Source organism: Cotesia typhae, unplaced genomic scaffold, assembly GCF_013202065.1.
Source record: "Cotesia typhae breed Kobodo isofemale line unplaced genomic scaffold, CoteBio_Ctyphae contig_37, whole genome shotgun sequence".
Taxonomy (NCBI): Eukaryota; Metazoa; Arthropoda; class Insecta; order Hymenoptera; family Braconidae; genus Cotesia; species Cotesia typhae.
In genome coordinates, this window is record NW_027423745.1 from 111,140 (window position 1) to 135,168 (window position 24,029).

Below are 24,029 nucleotides of genomic sequence, written 5' to 3' on the forward strand. Positions count from 1 at the left end.
TCCACGATGAAGAACCATTAAAAGTTTGTTTTCCTAGCTGTCGTGCGAAATCATTGGCTTTCTCCTGCAAAATAGGACCACTAATTGGCACGTTATTCGATCGCTGGTGCTTAAACCACGTTAATAATGCTTGGTCTATGTCTTCATGTCCAGTTGTCCTAGCGCGTTTAATCTTGACGTTGTTTTTTTCAAACAGAGATTTGATTTTATCTCTATTTTTCCAAATTGTAGAGATTGTTGAATGTGAAACATTGCATTCATTTGCAATATTAGTATTTGTTTCACCGTTTTCTAGTCGCCAAATTATGTGAAATTTTTCATTTATGTCGAAGACTTTCCGTTTTCTTTTTGACATTGTCAAATAATTATTTTGCCAAAGAACGAAAGTGTTTTCTACAACTTGTAAGACCATTAACTAAGATGAAAATTGTGATCCTCATTAATTTAAAGCTGCAAAAGAATTTGATGACATCATAAGTATATTTACTGCAAAATGAATGAAAGTATTTGTCAGACGCTATAACCGATGCATTTTGCTATGAGTTTACTACTATGAGTACTGTGAATTCAGTTGCTATAAACGATTTGTCGCTATAAGCAATGTTGTTATAAGCAGTTTTCAGCTTGAGTGTTTTATATGTAATAGAGACGGGACTTGAAAATTTCGTCGTAATAACCGGCAGGTCGCTTTAAGCGAAGTCGCTGTAAACGGTTTTGACTGTATATATAAACTTTTGAACCATATGTATTTTCTGACTCAGCTCGTCGAGTTAAGTCGGAATATACCAAAATTTTTTAAAAGTTCCGTCATGAGAACCAATGCAATAGTTAGATTTCTATGAAATCTACTAAAAAACAGGTTTTCTTGTATGTCGCATACAACTTTTCAAGGTTAGGAAGTGTAACGTTCTCGGAAATTTTAAATTTACTTTTAATTTAGTAAATTATTATTTCAATCAATTAATCATTATCCGAGGTATTTCGGAACAGAACAATACACCCGTCGACACACAGGCTTGGTTAGAAACCCCGTTGGACGCCAGTTACCCTTTTATAAGGGAAGAATAACCAACCCGTGATCTATCAGGGCCTTTCAGAAGTCGATTTTGAGACGAAATATAGGAAGGTGGATAGAAAGAAAGGAGAGTAAATGCGTATGCGTAAAATATGACGTGCAAAATTAAAGAGACAAATAAATATTCTCACGGTGGTCGTAATCAAAATAAACAAAATATATTTAACATTCAAAATGCTTAACCTAACTATGAATCATAGCAAATTGACAGATTTATAGTTATTAAAGCAAATTATTGGACAAGTAAATTTATAAAAATTCAAATTATGGACTTATTTCTGACATAAATTAATTATTTAATAATTAATGATAAACAATGGCCCTTTGTCATTTACGGGCTATGACATGGACCAATCTTTAATAGAAGTGCCGAATCTATTATCGGCTTCGCCAGCGTTGGCTTTATTTGAATTCGTATTCAATTAAATGTGCTATAAAATAATAATAACAGTACGCTAGTTCAACGGCTAATACAAAATTCAAATAATAAGTTCAACTTATAACACACATATATATATATATATATATATATATATATATATATATATATATATATATATATGTATGACCGATGTCAACGATGAGTGTTATTATATTGACCAAAAAATATTGATTTCAATCTCACAATTAATTATATACTATGTATAAATAAGATAACCGATAAATTCAAGACGCTGGGATCGACCACGTGTCGAGTCACAGCCAAACAAACACTCTCACCGTTGCCGTTGGTACGACCACCGAGAGAACGCAATGCAACCAAAATATGCCGGGACTCACCCAATTACAGCTCACACGGGGGAAAAAGCTTGATCACTGGTTGCCTGTAACTTTTCAGCACTAAATAAATTACTCTTTCAAAGAATCACGGCTCGTGATGTATAAAAACCAATTATTAGAAAATCAGAAAAATAAACCACGTGCTCGTTACAGAGTGCTACCGCCAGAATGATCTCTTCCCCCGCGGCCCTACTTTTCCTCGTGTTCCTGCGCCAGGAGGCAAGTCAAAATCAGTGACTTTTATGGGTTTGTTGCAATCAGTCTCTCGATGACCGGCCCGCCGGAAACGGATTCACCATCAAATTAATTAATATCTTTCTATATAATAATTTAATAATACCTCTTTGCATTATTCCTGAGTTTTACATAGCATAAATCAATTACGTAAAAATATTCCAAAAATCCCGGACGCATGCGCGCTCCGCAGCGATAAAATAGTTTCGATGAATAATTTTATAAGTTAAATGATTAATAACTAGCCACTATTGACGTCTGACAACCTGTTCAATATTTATAGAATAATTATAAAAGCTTACTCCTAGTCAATTTCATAGTAACATGATTTAAATCTATTTTTTAAACAAGCGCAAAGTTTTAATTCCCAAACGTTGTGCTTGGGTATACTGGGACCAGCTGAGCTGAAGCCCAGTACGTGGAGGTCCCTGGCAGCGCTATCCCCAGTGACTAGCCCGGGAGAAGATGACGCGGGAATTTAAATTATAATCCCGTAACAAATTCTATTTACGGAGTGAATCAAAATTTACAAGCTAGCATTGATACTTATTTCAACGTAACGTCCCTGGAACTTAAGAATTTTTAATTTTTGTAAATCCAACGGACAATCGCAAAACCTCAATGAATCTCTCGATTTTTTCGATAAGAAAACCTTGATGGCTGTGAGAAATTGAGAGACAAGATTGAAATTGGTAATTTTTCTTTCTTAAATTTTAATTTTGGAAGTACGGAGTGTTTTTCTTTCTCTTCTATTTCTTGACCTCTCAGTCCTATTTATATAGGCTTCATGGGCTGTAAACATTGCGCGAGCGAGTAGGCTACTTTTTCGCTCTTGCCGATCTGCCGTTGTAGCATGCACCTGATTGCACACTTCAATCAATTCATCGTAAATTATATATGCCTTGGATCGAAAAATGACAGAAGACCGATTAAAAATTTTTTTCTATTTAACTCTGTTTAATAATAAAAAAAAAAAAAAAAAAAAAAACTAGTATCTTCCATACCTAGGGAAGTAAAGTAAGAAATGTTTCAGATCATATGTGATTGTTAGCCAAGGCGAAGCTAAGATCAACAAACACGTGAACTGAGGCTTTCTTCTTTACTACCCGAGAAGAAGAAAGTATGCTTTTTTTTCACTCGATGAAGGCAGAACGTGGCAACTTCGTTTAACGCTACTATTTGATTATAAAACCATTAATTCTATAATTCTTTACAATTATCGATTCTTATAGCGACACCTCCAAATAATAATTGGAATCATGTTTTACCAGGTATCAGAGAGCTCAGCAAATTTTTAGCAGTACTTGAATCACCAGATCCATCTAAGCAATCTTCTTCATCGTCACACGAAGAATGATCCCGAATATTGTCCTTGGTTTTTGGCTTACTGATCATTGGGGATTTAGTTGGTGCGATATATACAGGTGTTATCAAATCATCTGAAATGAGAAGAAGAACATTGAAGGAGTGACAAATGACAGAAAAATAGTGCCATTTGGCAGCCGAAATGGGAATAGATTTTATTTTAATGATGATAATAATAATAATTTCTTATCAATTGTAACAGGGTAAAATTACCCTTAATCGATAAGTCGCCGAATATCGATAATTATTCGACGCAGCACTGGCGCGTCTCGATCTTCGGGACACATTTAGCATTAAGTGGGGGTATTTTAGGGTTTACGTGCGAGCAAACATTTTTCCAACCGGCAGAAGTAGTTGAGTGATCAAGACAAGTACCAGCAGAAAAGTCCAAACGAGGAATACAACTGGATCAAAAGAGTCATTTTCAAATTCAAAAATCTTACAAGATATTGAGACTTTTTATATATATGAGCCGCGGGGTCATATACTCGGCTCATCCAACTACTTCTCATTTTTAATCTAATCATTACTTTTCTCAATAATTAACATTTATAATTCAGTAGTTAATTAATCAAATTTTTTTTTATTCGCTAGTTTCGTTGAGGGTACATCAAGGGGGTTTATGCCCGAGGACTTGTCAAGAACGTTGTGGTGTTAATTGTTATAAAGTTTTATTAATTGATTAGTTATAATTAATTCCGAACATCGAAAAAATTGATTCACGTATAACTGTTTTATTAAATAAAATAACATCGAATAGAAATTCTTTAAACGTTCAACGCAGTTAACGTATACCCAAAGTCACAAAAAAGTCACCACGCGCTAGCATAATTGTGAGAGAGGCTTTGTCAGGATGTGGAGCGGGGAGAGATGGAGGGGAGCTGCGCGCGCATGCGAGCGCTCTCAGGGCCTTGAGTCCACACTTGAGCTTGGACGCTTGCCCTTTACGTATCACGTACTTATGTATAAGATTTAAATAATATATGACGAGTCGCATTATTCAAATAAACATTCAGTGTTATTGTTATTAATAATAACCCTTCACCTGACCTTATATCCTAACAGGTTATCGGTCCTAGTGCACGCTTAACTGCGCTGTAATCTGATAAACATTCATCAAAGTGAAATAGTGAGTTTTCTTTGATGAAAACAAAAGAGTCATTGAGTTAGAGAAGTACAGGAAAAACAAAGGTAAGTTTCAATTTACAATTACAAGTCAGGTGAAAATAATTCAACTACAGTTAAACATTAGAGATCAATTACAAATCATTTACATGTAATAATTAGATGAATTAGAGAAAATAGATGTGTAATGTAGAGACGTATATATACGTATGAAAAAGATGAACATAAGAACGCTCAGTGCAGGCGCGGCGGACCCGGCATGGCGAGAGCGTGGACGATCGCAAGCAGCGGAAAAGCCGGCTCGAGCCTGTCGAGGCCCGTCGAAGCCGAGCGTGTACCGAGCAATTCCAAGAACTGAAGAGTATTTTATTTTCTCACTGAAGAAAATAAAATAAATAAAATGAGTATACACTACTGGAAAAAATTAAGGGATCAAAAAAAAATTCCAAATTTTTCGGTAGTTTTCAACAGGCCGTAACTTTGAGAGAACTGGTCATACAGGAAATAAAAAAAAAGGAAATTGTAGCTCCAAGTGTCTAATTTCTGGATTAGAACTTCAAAATTTTGTAGCCTCCGCGGTTTCTGAGTAATCGTAGAAAAACAAGCAACAAAAAAATTCTCAAAATTTTTTTAGTTTTTTTTTTTGGTCTACGGGCGTGGAAAAAATTTTTTTAGCTTAACCATTATAAGGATCGGATACTTTGTTCAATTAGCTTTAATTTCTTTTTTTAAACACCCTGATACGTCCACTCCTCGCTGAGATATCGGTCTTCAAATGGAAAAGGATCTTTTTGTCTTTGATTATCGATATCTCAGCAACCAATGATCGCACAGAAAGTTAAAGGTGGGTTTTAGGAACTTGAATGATTTCCCTTAACGACTGTCCATTGTTTTTTCGAAAAAAATTTTTTCTTTCCGTCACATGAATTTGAAAATGCAACAAAAAAGGGCTTTTAGTGGTTTTTTGGAAAATCAAGCGCTGGATCGAAAATATTGAGGAAACCACTAATGTTAAGTGTGCCTTTTACAGTTCAATATGTCCACAAAAACCCTACAAAGAATCAAATTAATCCAGCCAGCCGTTTTTTTGTTTCACTTGATCGAATTTTTGAAAAAATTAAAGGATCACGTTTTTGCTCTGAAAAGCTCATAATTTTTAAAAATGAGAAAAAAAAATGGTTTTTTCGAGCTTTTTCCACATTTTTGTTACAAAAAGTGCTTAAATTTTCAAAAAAAAAAAATTCAAAAAAAAAAAATTTTCAAAAAAAAAAATTTTTTTCGAAAAAAAAATTTAAAAAAAAAATTTTTTTTCGAAAAATTTTTTTTTTAACAAGTTAAGGAAACTCAAAAAACCATCGCCCAATGATTTTTATCACCTTTCCACTGCCGCATTCCTTGATTCTACTGATCTCCTTTTAATTAAATTAATAAAAAAGTTAATACCCCCAATCGAATTTCGATTTTTTCATACGCTTTTCGGAGTTTTTTTTTCTTTTCTTTTTGTGAATCCTTAGCAAATCGCTTCATTCAACAGTTTTTTCAAAACTAATCCCTCTGCGCTAAAAAAATTTTTTTAATTTTTGGTCAAAATTGTAAATTTCTGACTTTTGATTCTTAATCATGGTTAGACGACATTTATCGGAGGTGGAAGTCGCTCGGTTAGTGACTCTTATCGACGAAGGTTACACTCAACATGCAGTTGCTATCCGGATGGGTGTAAGTCAATCTGTCGTATCTCGAGCTTATACCAGATACCAAGAGACGAATCAATATCATCGTCGCCCCGGACAAGGTCGCCATCGAGTCACTAATGCCCGCGATGATCGAACAATTGTTAGAGAAGTTCGACGACAACCTTTCGTCAATGCGAATATTGTCGCTCGAAACTTCCCCAATCGCAGACAACAGCAACAACAACAGCAACAGCGACGACGGCATCAAGTGCGAAACATTTGCTCTCGAACAATCATCAACCGTCTTCGTGAAACTGGGTTACACGCACGACATCCTAATCGTGTACCCCTGTTGACAGCAAGACATCGTCGAGCTCGTTTAGCGTATGCTTACGATCATCGAAATTGGAACTTGAGGGAATGGACAAATGTTTTATTCACTGATGAGTCTCGTTTTAATCTGTATGGCAACGATCGACGTCCTCTCGTTTGGCGCCGTCGTGGAGAACGTTTTCGCCAGAACTTTGTCCGTCCAGTCGTTGCCTACGGCGGTGGATCAGTTATGGTGTGGGGAGGCGTTTCACGAAATTGGAGAAACACCTTTGGTAATTGTACGCGAAAATTTGACAGCTAGACGTTACATCGACCAAATTTTAAGGCCCATTGTTCTGCGCAGACGACAACATCTGAGGTCGTTCATATTGATGCAAGATAATGCACGTCCACACACAGCCAACATTACCCGGCGCTTCTTTGAGCGGCATGACATCACATTGTTGCGACACCCAGCAATGAGTCCAGATCTCAACCCCATAGAGCACGTTTGGGACATAATGGGCCGTCGGTTGCGCAGAGAGTATCCAAATTTGCAGAACTTAGCTGCTTTGGAGCGCGCGCTTCAGCACATTTGGAATACCATTCCGCAGCCTCAAATTACCGTCTGCATAAACATGGCTGAACGTTTGAGAGCCGTTATTGAAAACAGGGGTGGTAATACCCGGTATTGAACCAACAAAAACCTTCAGAGAATGAGTTTGGAGTCATTAAATACGGTGGAACTGACGAGCCACCGGGTCTCAATTCTCCTGAAATACCTACACACACACACACACACACACACTCACACACACACACACACACACACACACACACACACACACACACACACACACACACACACACACACACACACACACACACACACACACACACACACACACACACACACACACACACACACACACACACACACACACAGAAGCGTAAATCCGACCGCGCGACCTCCACGTGGTACGCTTTGGATAACGCTAATGCCGGCGGTAATTGTTTTCTTAAACTTTTCAAGAGAAAAAATTTCAAAAAAATTTTTTTAATTTTTTTTTTTTTCAATTTAAGCACTTTCTGAACAAAAATGTGGAAAAAGCTCGAAAAAACAATTTTTTTCTCATTTTTAAAAATTATGAGCTTTTCAGAGCAAAAACGTGATCCTTTAATTTTTTCAAAAATTCGATCAAGTGAAACAAAAAAACGGCTGGCTGGATTAATTTGATTCTTTGTAGGGTTTTTGTGGACATATTGAACTGTAAAAGGCACACTTTAACATTAGTGGTTTCCTCAATATTTTCGATCCAGCGCTTGATTTTCCAAAAAACCACTAAAAGCCCTTTTTTTTTTGCATTTTCAAATTCATGTGACGGAAAGAAAAAATTTTTTTTCGAAAAAACAATGGACAATCGTGAAGGGGAATTCATACAAGTTCTTAAAACCCACCTTTAACTTTCTGTGCGATCATTGGTTGCTGAGATATCGATAATCAAAGACAAAAAGATCCTTTTCCATTTGAAGAACGATATCTGAGCGAGGAGTGGACGTATCAGGGTGTTTAAAAAAAGAAATTAAAGGTAAATGAACAAAGTATCCGATCCTTATGGTGGTTAAGCTAAAAAAATTTTTTCCACGCCCGTAGACCAAAAAAAAAACTAATAAAATTTTGAGAATTTTTTTGTTGCTGGTTTTTCTACGATTACTCAGAAACCGCGGAGGCTACAAAATTTTGAAGTTCTAATCCAAAAACTAGACACTTGGAGCTACAATTTCCTTTTTTTTATTTCCTGTACGACAATTTCTCTCAAAGTTACGGCCTGTTGAAAACTACCGAAAAATTTGGAATTTTTTTTTGATCCCTTAATTTTTTCCAGTAGTGTATGTATGTATAGTGTTGTAACTATATATATGTATGTGAGTATGCATATGTATTGATGTAAATGTAAGAGTAAAGTAAAAGAAATATTTTTTTTCGATCTTAATCATTTGCTATGAAAATAGAAATGAAATATTTCAGGGCGACGATGAGACGACACTTGCTGTGCGGTATCGTCAAATCGTTAGCTAGGGACAGGGAAGAATCTGCGTATGTGTCCCGGTACTCGTGCGTGATCAACCGACTACGGGGAAGTTTCCATTGCCGTGCGTGGAAAAATGCCCTGTAATAGGTGTGCGAGTCCGAGGTGGCACTGCGAAGAGACTCCCAGTCCAGTTTCGGATCAGAGTAAGCTGTTGTACAGATACTATGATTCAGAAGCACGAAACAAATAATAAATAAGTGTCAGGTGTTAGAGTAAAAGAGACTTTAAAGAGAATAGAATTAAATATAAAACTATAGATTATTAAGTAAAAATAATTTATAGAATAAATAAAATTTCATTTGTTTCAAAAGCCTGAAATAAGATGGAGGAGGAAACTAAAGATAACCTCAAAGAGATTCATGACGAGGAACAAGAGACAGATGAAGTACAGGCTATTCGCTACTTCTATAAGATGAGTAAAATAAGTCAAGAGAAAAAAATGAAAGCTAAAAAGGAAAAAGAAGAGATGGAACGAGCCAAAAGTTCTTCTGAAAAGAAAGAGAAAGAGGAAACAAAGGAAGAAGACCTAAACATGATCGAGACCGTAGCGGATATCCACGAGCAAAAGAGAGATGAGACTCCAGAAAAACTGGAAAACACTAGAGAAATAAATGAGACACAAGAAAAAAGTAAGTTATCTTTATACAATTAATTTCCGACCATCAATTATTCGTAAGTAGAGTAAATCTGTAAAATGTAAGAGTTTAGATGTTGATAATATTGGTTAAGAGAACTTAGAGAATAGAGGATAGAGATACCTAATATTATTTAGAGTTAGAGGAGGCCTTAACTAGAGAATGAGAGAGAGAAAAATCAAGACACTAATTGAGTTTAATTTTACAGATACCAAAGAGAATATGAAGGAGAATAACAAAGAGAATAACAACGAGAATGGAGTCGAGGACAAGACAGAGGTTGAGGAGAAGTCTACTGTGGGAACAAAGCCCAAAATCATCGGAAACGTTGTAGTGGAACCATTGATAAAAGAGAGCTTTGCAAATCACCTTGTAATGGTGAACAAACAAACAAATGCCATGTTGGCATGTGCTACAGCAATGGAGAGAACCACCGACAAGCTGAACGACCTGATGAAGGAAAGTATGAAGATGGTGCAAATGCTGTGCAACTTCATGGACAAAGAGTTAGAGACAAAGAGAGATCGAGCTAATAAATCAGAGGTAACACCAATTTCTGTTCATTCTAGTCAAAAGAGACCACTTGAAAATGCGGAAATGGGAGATGAAAATAGTAAAAAGGCGAAATTCGATGAAGGTCAAGAAAGTAGAGTCAATAAAGAGTTAGAGTTAATGAGGAAAAGCATAGAGGAAAGAGAGTTGAGCGCGAAAATTAACATTAAGAGAGATTATAAGTTGACGCAAAAAGTCAATTTCGATATCTGGCACGATTATTTAAAATCCGAGTTAATGAGTCACGATTTATTAGAAGTATTAGAGTCAAACGCGTCGAGTAACAAAAATTTATCAGAGACAGTAATAGAAAAGAGAAAAATTCTTGTTAGAGACATAATAATAAATCACATTGACGAGTACTACCACAAGAGAATTTTGAATATCACCGAGCCCAAAGAAATTTTGAAAAAATTAATTGGGCAAAGAAGAAATGAATCTAATGTCACAGCAACGTCAGTTCGGAAAAAATTGTACGGGTTAAAAATGAATAAAAATGAGTCAGTAAACGAGTTTTGTGAGAGATTTGACGCGATAGTTAGAGAGTACGAGACTTGTGGCGAGGGCGCAGAATTAACAAAACACGAGATGAGATCAGCTTTCTATCAAGCAGTGACTCCAGTAATCCCACAACTAAGAGACGCGGATTTGATTAAGAGAACAAATTCAAAAGAAATGACACTAGAAGAAATTAAATCGTTTATTTCACAGCTGGAAGCCGAGAGGAAGAACGAGCAAGATGATCCAAACATCAAAGCAAATAGAGTCAACTGAGGGAGCCGAGGCAGAGAAGACAGGTGTCATAGATGTTCGGGATCTGGACACTGGGAACAACAGTGCCCTTGGAAAGAAAAGAGCATGTGGGATTGCTACAAATGCAAGAAAATAACGGACCACAAAGCCAGTGATCACGAGAAGTATCCTGATCGTTTCAGGAAACGCGAAGGTAACACTTTTAGAAGCAAAGATTTTAAAAAGCATGATAAAACTGAATATAATAAAAATCAGTATAGAGGTAGAGGACTAGAGAAAAATGAACAGAAAGGGGTTAAGAGTAATAAAAATAATAAGAGTACCAAAAACATTAAGAGTAATTACAATAATTATAAAATAGTTAACAATAACAGAGATCAACATGGAAAGGAAAGCCTTAGGAGAGTAAGAGGGGAAGAGGAAGATGATGGAGGTAAGAGTCAAAACGAGAAATGTATTACGTTCATAGCCGACTCGGGGGCTACAGATCACGTCATAAACGACAGCCTATTTTTGAGTAACTTTAAAAAATCTAAAGATAAAATAATTAAGAGTGCGAATAAAAATGATTCTGCAAACATTGTAATAGATGGAAAAGGCGATCTATTGCTCTACAGAGATGGCGATGAGAATAATATATTTAAATTAACGAATGTAATAAGCGCAAAAAACGTATCTGAGAATTTATTATCACTAAGAAAATTAGCTGACGCAGGATTTAACATATATTTAAATGATAGAAACTTAGAGGTTATAGAGAATAATACTAATAAAATAGTGTTAGAGGGAGAATATGAAAAACCAAACTGGGTTTTGAATTTTAGAGTTAAAAATTATTTAAACAAAAAGCCAGACGAAAATATAGAATATGATGTTTACTGCTGCAGAGCTATAATGATGAAAGATGATGAGATTAAAGGGCAATCGCAAAGAATCATTCAAGAAAAAAAAAGTATTAGAGTGCGAGGGAGTAGAGAGTGAAAAGAAACTGAAAGATTCTGCGATTGGGAGGGAGAAAGAGAGCAGCACGTCATCATTTAGAGAAGAAGATTTAAAGAGTTCAGAGTCAAAGAGGCCAGACACAGAGAGTAAAACAGAAAACATAGAGAATTGGGATTCCAGCTTAGTAACAAGAGAAACAGTCAAGGTCGATAACATCGAGTCCATACAAAATATAGAAGAAATGATTTCAACAAATATATCAGAGAAAGATAAACGTGAATCTGAGAAGATCAACGAAGCCATGTTATGGCATGTCAGACTGGGTCATGCGTCAATAAATTACTTAAAAAAGCTTCAGAGTATTAATAAAAAATTGGAGAAAGTAAAATTTGATCAAACAATCAAAGATTGTGAAATATGTACCATGGCAAAAATGCAAAAATTGCCATTTAAAGAGACAAGAACTAGAGCAGAGAAACAACTTCAGAGAATCCACACGGATACAATGGGACCAATAAAACCAGTGTCGTACCCTGGACAAAAGAGATTCATCATTGTCTACATAGATGACTTTTCGAGACTTGCAAGAGCATATTCAGTAAAGTCAAAAGAGGAAACCGGCGACACATTAGAGAAGTTTCTGGTATCAACTCGGAACTTACTAGGTAAAAATGAGAAAGCGTGTTATCTACGATCAGACCAGGGCACGGAATTCACTGGAGGCAAATTCTTAGAGGTACTGAAGAGAGAGAAGATAGAGGCAGAGTTCGCATCTCCGTACACACCTGAACATAACGGCGTGTCTGAGAGATTCAATGCGACAATTCAGAGAAAAGTAAGAGCATATATGCTTGATTCAGGACTACCATCGACTATATGGGAGTTAGCAGTGGATGCAGCAGTGTATGCATACAACAGGACTCCACACAAGTCAATTGAATATCAGATTCCTCTGGTGAAGTTTGCACCAAACGCAAGCTGTCACTTTGACCAGATAAAAAGATTTGGTTGCATTGGATACATAAAAATCCCGAAGCCAGAATCCAAATTTACTGAACGAGCATTTAGAGCGGTCCTGGTTGGATATAAACCAGTTGGATACCTACTATGGCATCCAAGCACGAGAAAATTTCTAGAGTCGAGGCATGTAAAATTCAATGAGAAAATTGTATACAAAGATGTATACAAAAACCAGCATTTAGAAGAAACTAGAGAAAATTCAAAAGAAGAGAATTCGATTGAATGGAATTCGCAGAGAGAATTAGAGAAAGAGATTAATATTGAAAAAGAGATTGCGAAGTCTGAACCAAAGAAAAGAGGTAGACCGAGCAAGAAAGTCAAAACACAAGAGAAAATAGAGAATAAAAAGAGTCAAATTGAAACAAATAAACCATACACCAGAAGTCAGAGCAAGAGAAAATTAAAATTAGACGATACGAGTAAAATAAATTATATCTACAAGCCAGTAGAGGACATAAGCTTCACGAAAGACAAAGACACTCCAAAAGATCAAACAAACGAGAAAATTAGAGATGAAGATGAAGAGATACACTGCCTTATGGCATCACTAAATGAAGATCCAGCAAGTTATGCTGAAGCAATGAGAACACGAGAAAGATTATCATGGACAGGAGCCATTAGAGACGAGATTGAATTAATGAACAAGAATGAAGTTTGGAGATTAGTAAGTAGAGCAGAAATTCAACAACAAGGGAAAAGAGCGAACATCATAGATTCGAAATGGGTATTCAAAAAAAAACTGGAATCTGATGGAAACACAAGGTACAAGGCACGGCTAGTGATTAGAAGATTTAAAGACAAAAATAAATACGATCTCAAAGAGACATATGCGCCTGTATCAAGGCTACCATTAATTAGAGCAGTGCTGGCAATTATTAATAAGTTCCACTTATTTTCGTGTCAGTTAGATGTAAAGACAGCGTTCTTAAACGGAGTACTGGAAGAGGAAATATATATGGAGATTTCAGAGGGTCTAGAGGTCGACGAACACACGAGAAAGACTATGGTATGCAAGTTAGAGAAGTCACTATATGGTTTGAAAATAAGCCCAAAGAAGTGGAACATGAGATTCACCGAAAAGATCAAGGAACTTGGGTTCGAGAATGACTTGCATGAGCCATGTCTTTAGACATGGAGGAAAGATGGAGTAATGGCACTAATAGTACTATACGTAGATGATATATTAGCAGCCAGTAACAGCGAGGAAAAATTAGAGGAAATTAAGAGTCATCTTAACAGTGCATTTGAGATGAAAGATCTAGGAGAGCCAAAGAGTTTTCTGGGGATGCAAATTCATAGAGATAGAAAAAAGGGATATATGACAATTAAACAAGAGAGATATATTGAAAGTATTTTAGAGAAATTTAATATGAAAGAGTCCAAACCACAAAGTACACCAATGGTCACGAAACAAGTAGAGAATCAAAGCAAGAGAAGAAAATTAGAGGAAATAAAAACAGAGAATTCATTTAAGAGTGGAGAAATTAAAAGAGTACCGTTTAGAGAAGCCATCGGAAGCCTGATGTACCTAGCAAATGGAACCAGACCAGATATCTCATTCGCAGTGAACTACCTAGCCAGAAAGCAAACAGAGCCGACAGAGAGTGATTGGTTAGACGTAAAGAGAATATTGAGATACTTAAGAGGGACTTCAGAATTGGGTTTGAAATTCACGGGTAAAACAGAAACTTTGGAGGCGTTTACTGACGCGAGCTTTCGAGACAACGAGGGGTCAATATCAACAGGAGGCTATGTAATCAGAGTATTTGGAGATATAATCGCCTGGAGAAGTCATAAACAGAGCTATGTGACACTATCCACATGCCAAGCTGAATACTTGGCAATGAGCGATGCCTGTCAAGAAATTATATCCTTAGACAAGGCCACGAGATTCATAATTCAGTGTTATTGTTATTAATAATAACCCTTCACCTGACCTTATATCCTAACAATAATAATTGGCGTCTGTTTCCAGCGCGCAAATATTCTATCAAATGTTAATTACTGAGAAATTGTTTCTTCAAACCTGGCTAAAACTTTATGATTTTAATTAACTGAAAATAATTGTTTACTACTTTAAAAAATTTTAATTAACTAATCGGGAAAATTCACGAGGAAATTTTTCATTGAATTTAAGTTCCGGAAAATTTTTATCCTGTTAAATTTATGTCGTTATCGTGAAAAAAATTTCTAAGAAATTATTTAGCAACGTGGATTCTAAGTTCGAGATACGTTTATATAATTGTTGGAAAAAAATCTACGAGGATTTGATTTTATTTTATGTTGAGAATTAAACTCATGACTAATTTTTAATAAATTTATGAGTCGGATTAAATTCAGAATTTAGAGAATTGAATTGTTAATTGAAAATTTTTGGTAAATTCAATTATTAGCTGATGACTGAATTTGTTGAGTCAATGTAGTAATTCGCAAAAGTAAATTTTTGTCAATTTCTTTGTAATATTCAATAAAATAAAATAAAGTAAGTCAGTGTGCGTGTGAAGAAGTGGCGGATATGTGTGTGAAGATTAGAGTGGGTAATATGTGATAGAGAGTGTAAAACGAACTCTACTTGTTGATGGTTTGCCCAGTAGAGCAATCCAAATCTTAGAGCGTGAGGGTCCGGTGGACAGCGCGATTTATTTAATATTGGACGACCCCTACTTGATGGTTTGCCAAGTAGAAAACTAGCACTAAGTCGAAGTCGCCGGTTGTCGCCCGAAATCCTCCGGTAGTTGAAAATCGTAGTGTTAAGTTAGTTGTGAGTGAGTAGTGTAGGTGCGAGTGCACAAGTTGTTAAGTTGATTTGTTATAAATAAATACCAGTTAATTTTTTTAAATGAAAATTTATTTATTTCAGATCACCTTCCTCACTCTCTCTTCCTGTAAGATAAGCTCTCTGCTCTGGACCGATTCCAGGAACCGTGATTAAAAATCCTGGTGGCGCCCTTTTGTTAAGAATTTTAGTTTTTGTTTAGTTAATTAATTAATTAAGAAGCCAATCTGAGCGGTTAACCCCGTTACACAAGCGACAAAATTACAATTAGATCTTAACGTTTGATTCTTATTGTAATCATTACAATTAATGTTTACACAGTTATTACATCAAATTTTCCTTCAAGGTTAAATACATACCTAATATAAAAGTCGCTATACATGCCCATTAATCAGTACATGATAACTCCATGTACTTGAATATCTATGATCAAATATAACTATCCAAATACATAGAGTGATCATATACTCGTACATGAGCATCAATTTGGGCTTTTACCTAACACATCATTTAAATCAAGTTAATGAACAAATTTGATCGATACTGCTAATTTCAGTTAAATTATTCAAAAGTAAACGAATATTTAATTAGCGAACAAAATTATAATAATAAAATTGAACTTTCACGACTGAAGTCAACGGTAACATGATAAACTAAAAATTTGATGAATGTAAAATGAACGATATCAGTGCGTAGATTGAAAAAACTAGTGATGAAGTTGAACACAAACCCAACTTGGATTCACCAAAGTTTGCGAGAGGAGCCGATGATGAAGAAATAAAATGGCATCTGACCCGTAAAAAAATTTTCCAATCAGACTCTATCAGGCCAGATATAAGCCGTCTATATCAGGGCTTACATGAAAATTGACCATATCAAACTATATATGCTTTGATATATTAGACCATATAACTGGCCGGGTATAAAAAAATTGTATATAATTATATATTAAAAATAGCTGTATATAATTATGTATAAGAACTAGCGGACCCGACAGACGTTGTCCTGTACACACCCCGTTAATTCGAGAATTTCGACATTCTTCAATAAGCTGTTACTAGATTATGTGGCGCGCGCAAGCGCGCTCGTTTATGAATACTAATTTCGTTGCGTATAAAAATGCAACTCATAATATACATTTCATGAATACAATTCTTTGAAAACAAAGTTTTTCACAGAATTGTCTACTTTTTCATGACTTAAATAAAGACGTAATGATTGCCAAGAACGAACTCTGGATAAAGCTACGTATAATTGACCATGATTAAATACATCTTTTGTGAGGTCAACTGCTATTCTATTAAATGTCTGACCCTGGGCTTTATTGATCGTCATACAAAATGCAGTTTTTATGGGAAATTGTCGTCTCTTAAATGTAAATGGGTAAACATTTTCACAATATAACGTCACACGATTTATAAAAACGATTTCACCGGCTTTATCGCCCGTCAATATATTACATCGCAAGACATTAGTTGATAAGTCTAGTACCATGAGCCTCGTTCCATTGCATAATCCCTCACTTAAGTTTAAATTTCTTATTAACATTATTATAGTATTTTTTCTTAAACGTAATTTATAAGGAGGGAAGTTTGGTGGATTTAAAGTATGAAGATATTCTGGCAAAATCGCGTCAGTCATGTCTCCATTATCGCAGTTTTCGGTACTGTCTATAGCAATATAAATTTTTCTGTAGCTTCATGTAAAAGCTCAATAACTTGTTCATTGATCATGTCAACATGAACGTTTCTAGCAGATAAAATTACGGACTTAGTTAGTTCTTCAAAACGCTGTGTTTTGATAATATTTCCGTATAAATATTCTACGATATCGTTAGCTTTTGAAGTTGGACATGCGTCCGGTAACAGAAGGTTATCATTTATATCATTCAATGAGCCATCGCCGACATTTAACAAAAATTGTGAAAATTCAATTTCTTCTGGTAACGCCCGCATATTTTGTGTTAATGTGAATTTATGAAACGTTCTCCACAGATTACTATATTTTATTGATAAATTAACCATTTCACTTCGAGTTGCATGAGTTAGAACGGGAAGAAGTTGACGAAAATCTCCACCTAATATCATTATTTTTCCTCCAAATGGTTCATCAACATTCATGATATGACGAAGGGTTCGATCGATTATCTCTAATGCATATCTAGGAGACATAGGAGCCTCGTCCCATATAAAAACATCCACACTCTTTAAATATCGACCTTGAATGGAATTGGGTTTAATATTTGAAGATGAATCGGAGAACATTGGAACCGGTAAACCGAACGTTTTGTGGACTGTTTTTCCGTTAGGTAAGAGAGTAGCTGCAATACCGGTATAAGCCATAGTACAAACTATTTTGTTTTGACTTTTCAATAAATGACACAACGTCGTGTATACAAAAGTTTTTCCTGAACCTCCTGGTCCATCAATGTAAACGCAATTAGAACGGTGATTGCCCTTCTCATTGATAATCTGTATAACAAAATCTACGATTTCTTTTTGTCTTACATTTAATTTCTGATAATATGCTTCGGACTCATCATTACTTGAAGTGTGTGTTTCAAAGTCATCAGAAATACTCTCGGTTTCGGTTATTTGAGGCATTTTCGGATAATTTGATAGATGAACGCCCTCTTTGTTAAGCATAAAAATTATGAAACTATATGCTCTTCGAATGCCATCGTTTACACCAAATCGACTATAGAGATCTTCAGACATGTGTTCTTTAAATTGATCCCATAGATCTTCTGGATAAAGAGGCTGACAATGGATTAATATGCGTACAAATAAACAGCGCAGCTGTCGCGGCATCATCCATACTACGGCTTCACTCATTACACGCTTCCATTCTTGACCATCCTCTATTAAACCGAACGCTAAACATGCGCTTGTAAAAGTATCGAGTACTTTTCCATCGACTGTTCTGATTTCTTCGTAACTTTTTGCACCCTTGACGTTGACAAGTAAAAGCCGAAGATGAAATAATTCTATTTGGGATGGACTTATTGAATACATGCGACCTATTACATTAAAGTGTTTTCGACGCGGTTGCCAACTATAAGTATTCGTATTGTCTAACTTTTTAAAAACGTAATGGTGTGGGATTTCGCTGTAAGTGTATTGTCTAGCTTCTCCGCTTCGTTCATTCAATTTGAAATAATCTATCAACATGGTTTGTTTTTGTAATGCTTCTTGCAAGGCATTTTCATCACAATCTTCAGTTATTGTAATATTATGTTCATTCGGTAAGTGTACCGGTAAACGAATAATTGAGTGGCTTTTATCTTGCAATACTTTTGAAAAAATTCGCCAAACCGCTTCAACGGGACCTATGTAGGTATGTATACCGGGCATCAACAAAATCGCGGATTTCATCATGGTTTATAGTTGTGCCAGGTTCATTTTGAGGATGTGGATCATTATGTGTTCTATCTGCATTTAAACTATGTAAACTCCCATTAATTGTTACTGCAGCTTTGTCATGACCCTTATAGACGTATTTATATAAATACTTAACTGCTTTTACGGATGAAACTACTTCAACATTGATATGACAATTGAACGTCAAAAGCAATGTGCGGTTATATGGTACTACGTATCGATTATCAAAAAAAAATTCATTGTTTCGAGTAAACATTGTACCATCATTTTTGCGACGATAAAGAGGATATCCATTTTCATCCATAACAGTTTCGTTTTGAAATGCTCTGGAAAATTTTTTTGAACATTTTCCGTCTATTAAGCACCAATCACCGCAAGGACCATGAAGCATATTTTTTGTAACGATATTATATAGCCTGAAATCTAGGTCTTTATTTGGTATTTCAGCACATATAAATTTATCAACAATTTCGGGAGTTTTAATTTTAAAATTACTTTGTAATGTAAGTAACATATGTAGATGTGGTAATCCACGTTTTTGAAATTCGATTACCCAATTATAGGCAATAACTTTACCGAAAAGATCATTCTTAGTTATTGATTTAATTAATGCATTCTTTTTTATGTCAAATACGCGTGCTACTAAGTCTGGTCTATCGGATGCTGTTTGATTCGGCATTAAGTTTTCCGTAATTTCAAGCCATTTCGGATTACACGTCATTGTAATAAAAAGATCTGGCTTACCGAATTTTCTGACAATTGACATTGCATCTTGATAGTGTTGTAACATATTACGCGGAGAACTGGTGAATGTTGATGGCAGTATCACTACTTTACCAATGTTGCCGGGTGTGTTACTATTTTCATTTCTCGATTTCAAATGATCTAATAGCCCTTGATATGATTCTGCTCGTAATTTTTTTGGTTAAACCGACAAAAATTCAATCGATCTTTTCAATTTTCACATAATTATCCACCACCCACTGCTGTGTTAAACGACGACCCATCAAAAAAACATTGAATTCGTCACGGATTGCCAATTTATACTTATAATAATCCGCACGTGTTACTCTTCGTGTCGTCTTCTTAGTATATGGTATATTCGAATGCCAACCTTGATTACCATGAGGACAAAATAAGGGATACACCCATGGCTCTGTATTAGGGTCCATTGTACTTATACGCTGAAGGGTTTTGGTATTTTTATTTGCAACTGTGATGTATGATTCCGGTATGTCACCATCCGCAGTCGTTGAAAAAACTGCTGCAACTTCATTTACCTTTTGAAAATTGTACCGTCGGGCATCTAAGCCGGGTTTTAGAGTAAATAATAGATTTAATCCAGGTTCAATAACATTTCCGTGCAAATCACGCGTAGAATCATTTTCTATAACATCTTTCATCATTTGATATGACTTTGCGAATACATTATGATCACGAATTATGGAATCTATAGTTCTAAATAATTCTAAATCACATTCAATATTTTGCTGTAGACGAATTTCTGCTGCTTCATTGGTGTCTACAATAAAAAGTTGACCATAACTTGGTGTTTCATTAATTGATGGATACAATGCCGTATTCATTTGATAATAAATCTGTCCTTGAATTTTAAAGCAATATGGTCCTCTCCTTTGAGAATTGAGATTGTATAAATTAGCATTAAATGATGCAAATGAAAAAGAACTGTTATAATTACGTATTCGTTCGAAGAAATGTCTCGAGTTTTCATGTGTTCCTTCAAATAAAGATTTTAAAATTACCGGAGGTTCGGGCATCGGTTCTAATTTAACTTCTCCATGACGACAACACTCGTTAAAAGAATTCTTTTTATTAATAACTTGTTCAAGAGCGAAATGTTTTGACCCACAATGTTGACATATTATATCCATTTGGCCTATATAATTCTCATGTATTGTATTAAGATCATTTAGTACATGAAAAATTGAATCACCTGCGTTAATATATTGTGTTGGATCATTAATCACTGTTGCAAAAATATCGTGACATGTATTTATAGTACGCAAGGGTATACTGGAGGGATTTGATGAAGTTTCACGTTCCTTTGTCATATTCGGATTCTCTGTATTCTTAGAATCACTCTCACTACTTACTGGAAGAATATTTTCATCAGTTAAATTGCAAAGTGATAAATTCCAATCGTTATGTTGTTTATTCATCCGACGGTTTCGTTGTTGCTCATTTCTTTTTCTCTCCGTGCTTTTTTAAATTCGGCCTCTTCGGTAGGTGTTCGAATGATTTTTCGGCGTGGTATTCTTACAGAAGAAGTTAAATCAAATAAAAAGTAAAACAGAAATTATTACAATATTTGCAATGGGAAGATTTTTTTATTATAGAGTAAGTTTTCACAATAGAACTACAGAGTAGAATCAATAAGTTTATTGAAATAAGATACAACAATAACAAAAAATTATAAGATACACTACAAAAATAATTGTATTAGGTTTTTTATTAATTTCAATCTGATCTTATTTTCATCAAATTCATATTGTTTAATCTTAGGTAGGTCGGTAATATCTTAGTATTAATAGGTAGATTCTGGCATTAATTAGTACGATGGTATAAATGTTCGTCTTTATAAAATAATATATGTCTATAGTCGTATCTGTTCTTTACTGGTAAAGTTCTGTTCTTGTTATCAAATCAGATTATCAGATATCCCTGTACCGTGATCTTCTTGAATCTGAAACAAAAAAAGGATTCATTAAAACTAAATCCTACGTAGATTGATAATAGAAAACCAATACAAAAAACAATTAAGGAACGATAAAAAAAGTTGACATAAAGCACTTAATTTACACCAAATCGATGACTTTTGAACCTGCCCTGTTTAAAAATATTGATTGAAAAGAATTAAAAATGATGAAATTCGAATTCTTTTCAATAATTTCAATTCTTTTGTTTGTATATATAGATATACAGTTTGCATGGAGTGACCACTTCTCAATTCTTTTCAATCATTATTCGTAACCAGGGTGATCCGTTCATATGTGGCTGATTAATTTCTATCTTTTTGTACTCTGTCAAACACATTTCATACAATTTTTTTTTTATTTTTCTTATGTAACCTCAAGATAGTTACAAATTAAAAAATAAATCATTATTTTGAAATATCTTTAATTTTGTGAAAAGTCAACTTTCGGGACGCTATTTTATTTTCTTGATATATATATATATATATATATATATATATATATATATATATATATATATATATATTTTTTTTTATTTAATTATCTCAGGAGAATACGAAAAATTCATGCAAATTGATCTTTAATGTTATTTCGAGATTTTTGAAATAATCTTACTAACTTGAAATGGTTGAAATTTTTGGAGTCACTTTTATTTCTGTTTAAGATACTTTGATTTATTTCTTATCATCCTAAAATTTTAAAAATGAAGTTTTTATTCGCTTTCTATTGCTTTATTTTTTATAAATTAGAATTTTCTCTTTTCAAATTATAATTTTTAACTCGACTGTGAAAAATTTCGAGGTGTGTAACAGCCTTAAAATTCAAAGAGTATAAAAGAAAATAAGTCAATCGTAACAAAAACCTAATTGTTTTTGATTAAACTTTTGTGAAAATGGGATTTTGTAAAAAAAATAAGCTAATCCCAATCAAAAAAATTCAGTCAATTTAAAAAAATTTCCAATGATCTTATAAAGTACAGAAAATAATTACAAATCTCGAAAATATTTTTTTGCTTAACATCTCGAAAAGACATTAAATATAACTTTACATGACCTCATGATATTCATTTCTAAAAAGTCAATTAAAAGACAAAATTGTGAAAAAAATTTTTTTAAAAGTTAATTTTCGACAACGTTATGGATAAACGAAAATAGCAAATAACTTTTTCTCTAAAATTCACAAGTCTTTTTTTTTAGTTTGGTGAAATCATTTAAAAAAAGTTCGGAGCAATGTTCTTGACAAAGTATAAAAAGATAAAAAAGACTTAATTAAGAGACTAAGGAAAAAAAGTAGTTGATTTAGCAGGGAAGGCTCCATATATAGTTGTAATGAAATGAATATGATATTCAAGTACTGTATGAAAGATAATAAAGTGATGATAAGAATTTTATGATATTTATAATGGAGTTAAAAAAAATATACGTCGAAGGTTCAGTAATTTAACTTATTGACTTATAATTGTTTACAATTAATCAATTTTACACTGTAGTAATATTCGATAGTTCAAAAAACTTGTCATGTAACAGTGTTTGAGACATCAAACAATTAAAAGACAACAATGAAATCAACAGTCAGTTCACAGTCACGATAATATATATTAATATCCGTCAATAATTAAAAATACGGAGCGATAAAATTACGATATAAAAAATGAAAAATCATCTTACCTATCAAATGAGTTAAAAGTCGATCAATCTATCCCCATGAGATTAGCAAATGTTGCATTGGAAATCCGTAAAACACGACCGTACCTAAAAGTAAAAAAAAAAGTTATTTATAAACATCTATAATTAAAATTATTATTACATTTATCGGAAATAATAATATCAGTACAATTATTACAATATTCGTATTTAAAGAAAAACATATTTTTTATTGAAAATCAAATACTTACGAAATGACATATAATTTTACTCGAATGTCGGATGCAGAGAAATCAGAATCATAATAAATTGCTTAATTCTCATGACTATAATTTTTTTAAGAATATCAACAGTAAATGATAAAAAAAAAACTTCACCGACACTGGTAGTGTTTTGCGATAACGTAAGTTCTAGTTGCACTTTTATTAATTATCACACGTATAGACACGTACCCAAACGTATTTGGTGAAAATGTTTTTATTTGTAAGCACTGAGAACTTCAATGACAGTATAACTTTATTGTACGATGCTAATCAACGGCAATTACGATAATCACATTGATATATCGTCTAAATATAAGTATCGAAATACAAATGCTGGTTAAATTTAACGGAAATTCTTTTTTTCGTCGAATGCAAATTATACTCTGCCGTAGCAATAAAAAATTAAGGTTAATATAATACGGAAATTACCTCCCTATACTATCTTCGGTGGGGGAAATAATGACCTTAGTACAATTGTCAGAAATAGCAAAAACGGCCAAATCTGTATATCTGTATTAAGGTGAAAGTTGTCAGACCTGGTAAATAACCGTTGTTCATAAAAATGTAATGAATATACTTAGAGGGCAGTTCACAACAGAAAGTATAATAATCATATATTATTCTATTGAACGCACACTTCATGAATGTACCATTTTAAAAAGTCAATATAAAAATAATAATAATGGCTACCGCC

At 34.1% G+C, this 24,029-nt stretch overlaps 1 protein-coding gene and 1 long non-coding RNA gene across 2 annotated transcripts in view; both read right to left on the reverse strand.

Annotated features, from left to right (window-relative positions):
• LOC141526874 (neurexin 1-like) overlaps positions 1–24,029 on the reverse strand; it is a 703,605-nt gene that overhangs the window by 89,294 nt on the left and 590,282 nt on the right. Inside the window, exon 19 of the mRNA XM_074242012.1 lies at positions 3,358–3,528. Within this exon, the coding sequence (XP_074098113.1) occupies positions 3,358–3,528 (171 nt within the window). The remainder of the gene's footprint in view (positions 1–3,357; positions 3,529–24,029) is intronic.
• On the reverse strand, positions 21,101–23,942 carry LOC141526872 (uncharacterized). Its single transcript, XR_012479087.1, has 3 exons — positions 23,324–23,942; positions 23,097–23,180; positions 21,101–21,419 (listed from the first exon to the last, which is right to left on the reverse strand). It is a non-coding gene; the product is annotated as an uncharacterized LOC141526872 (long non-coding RNA).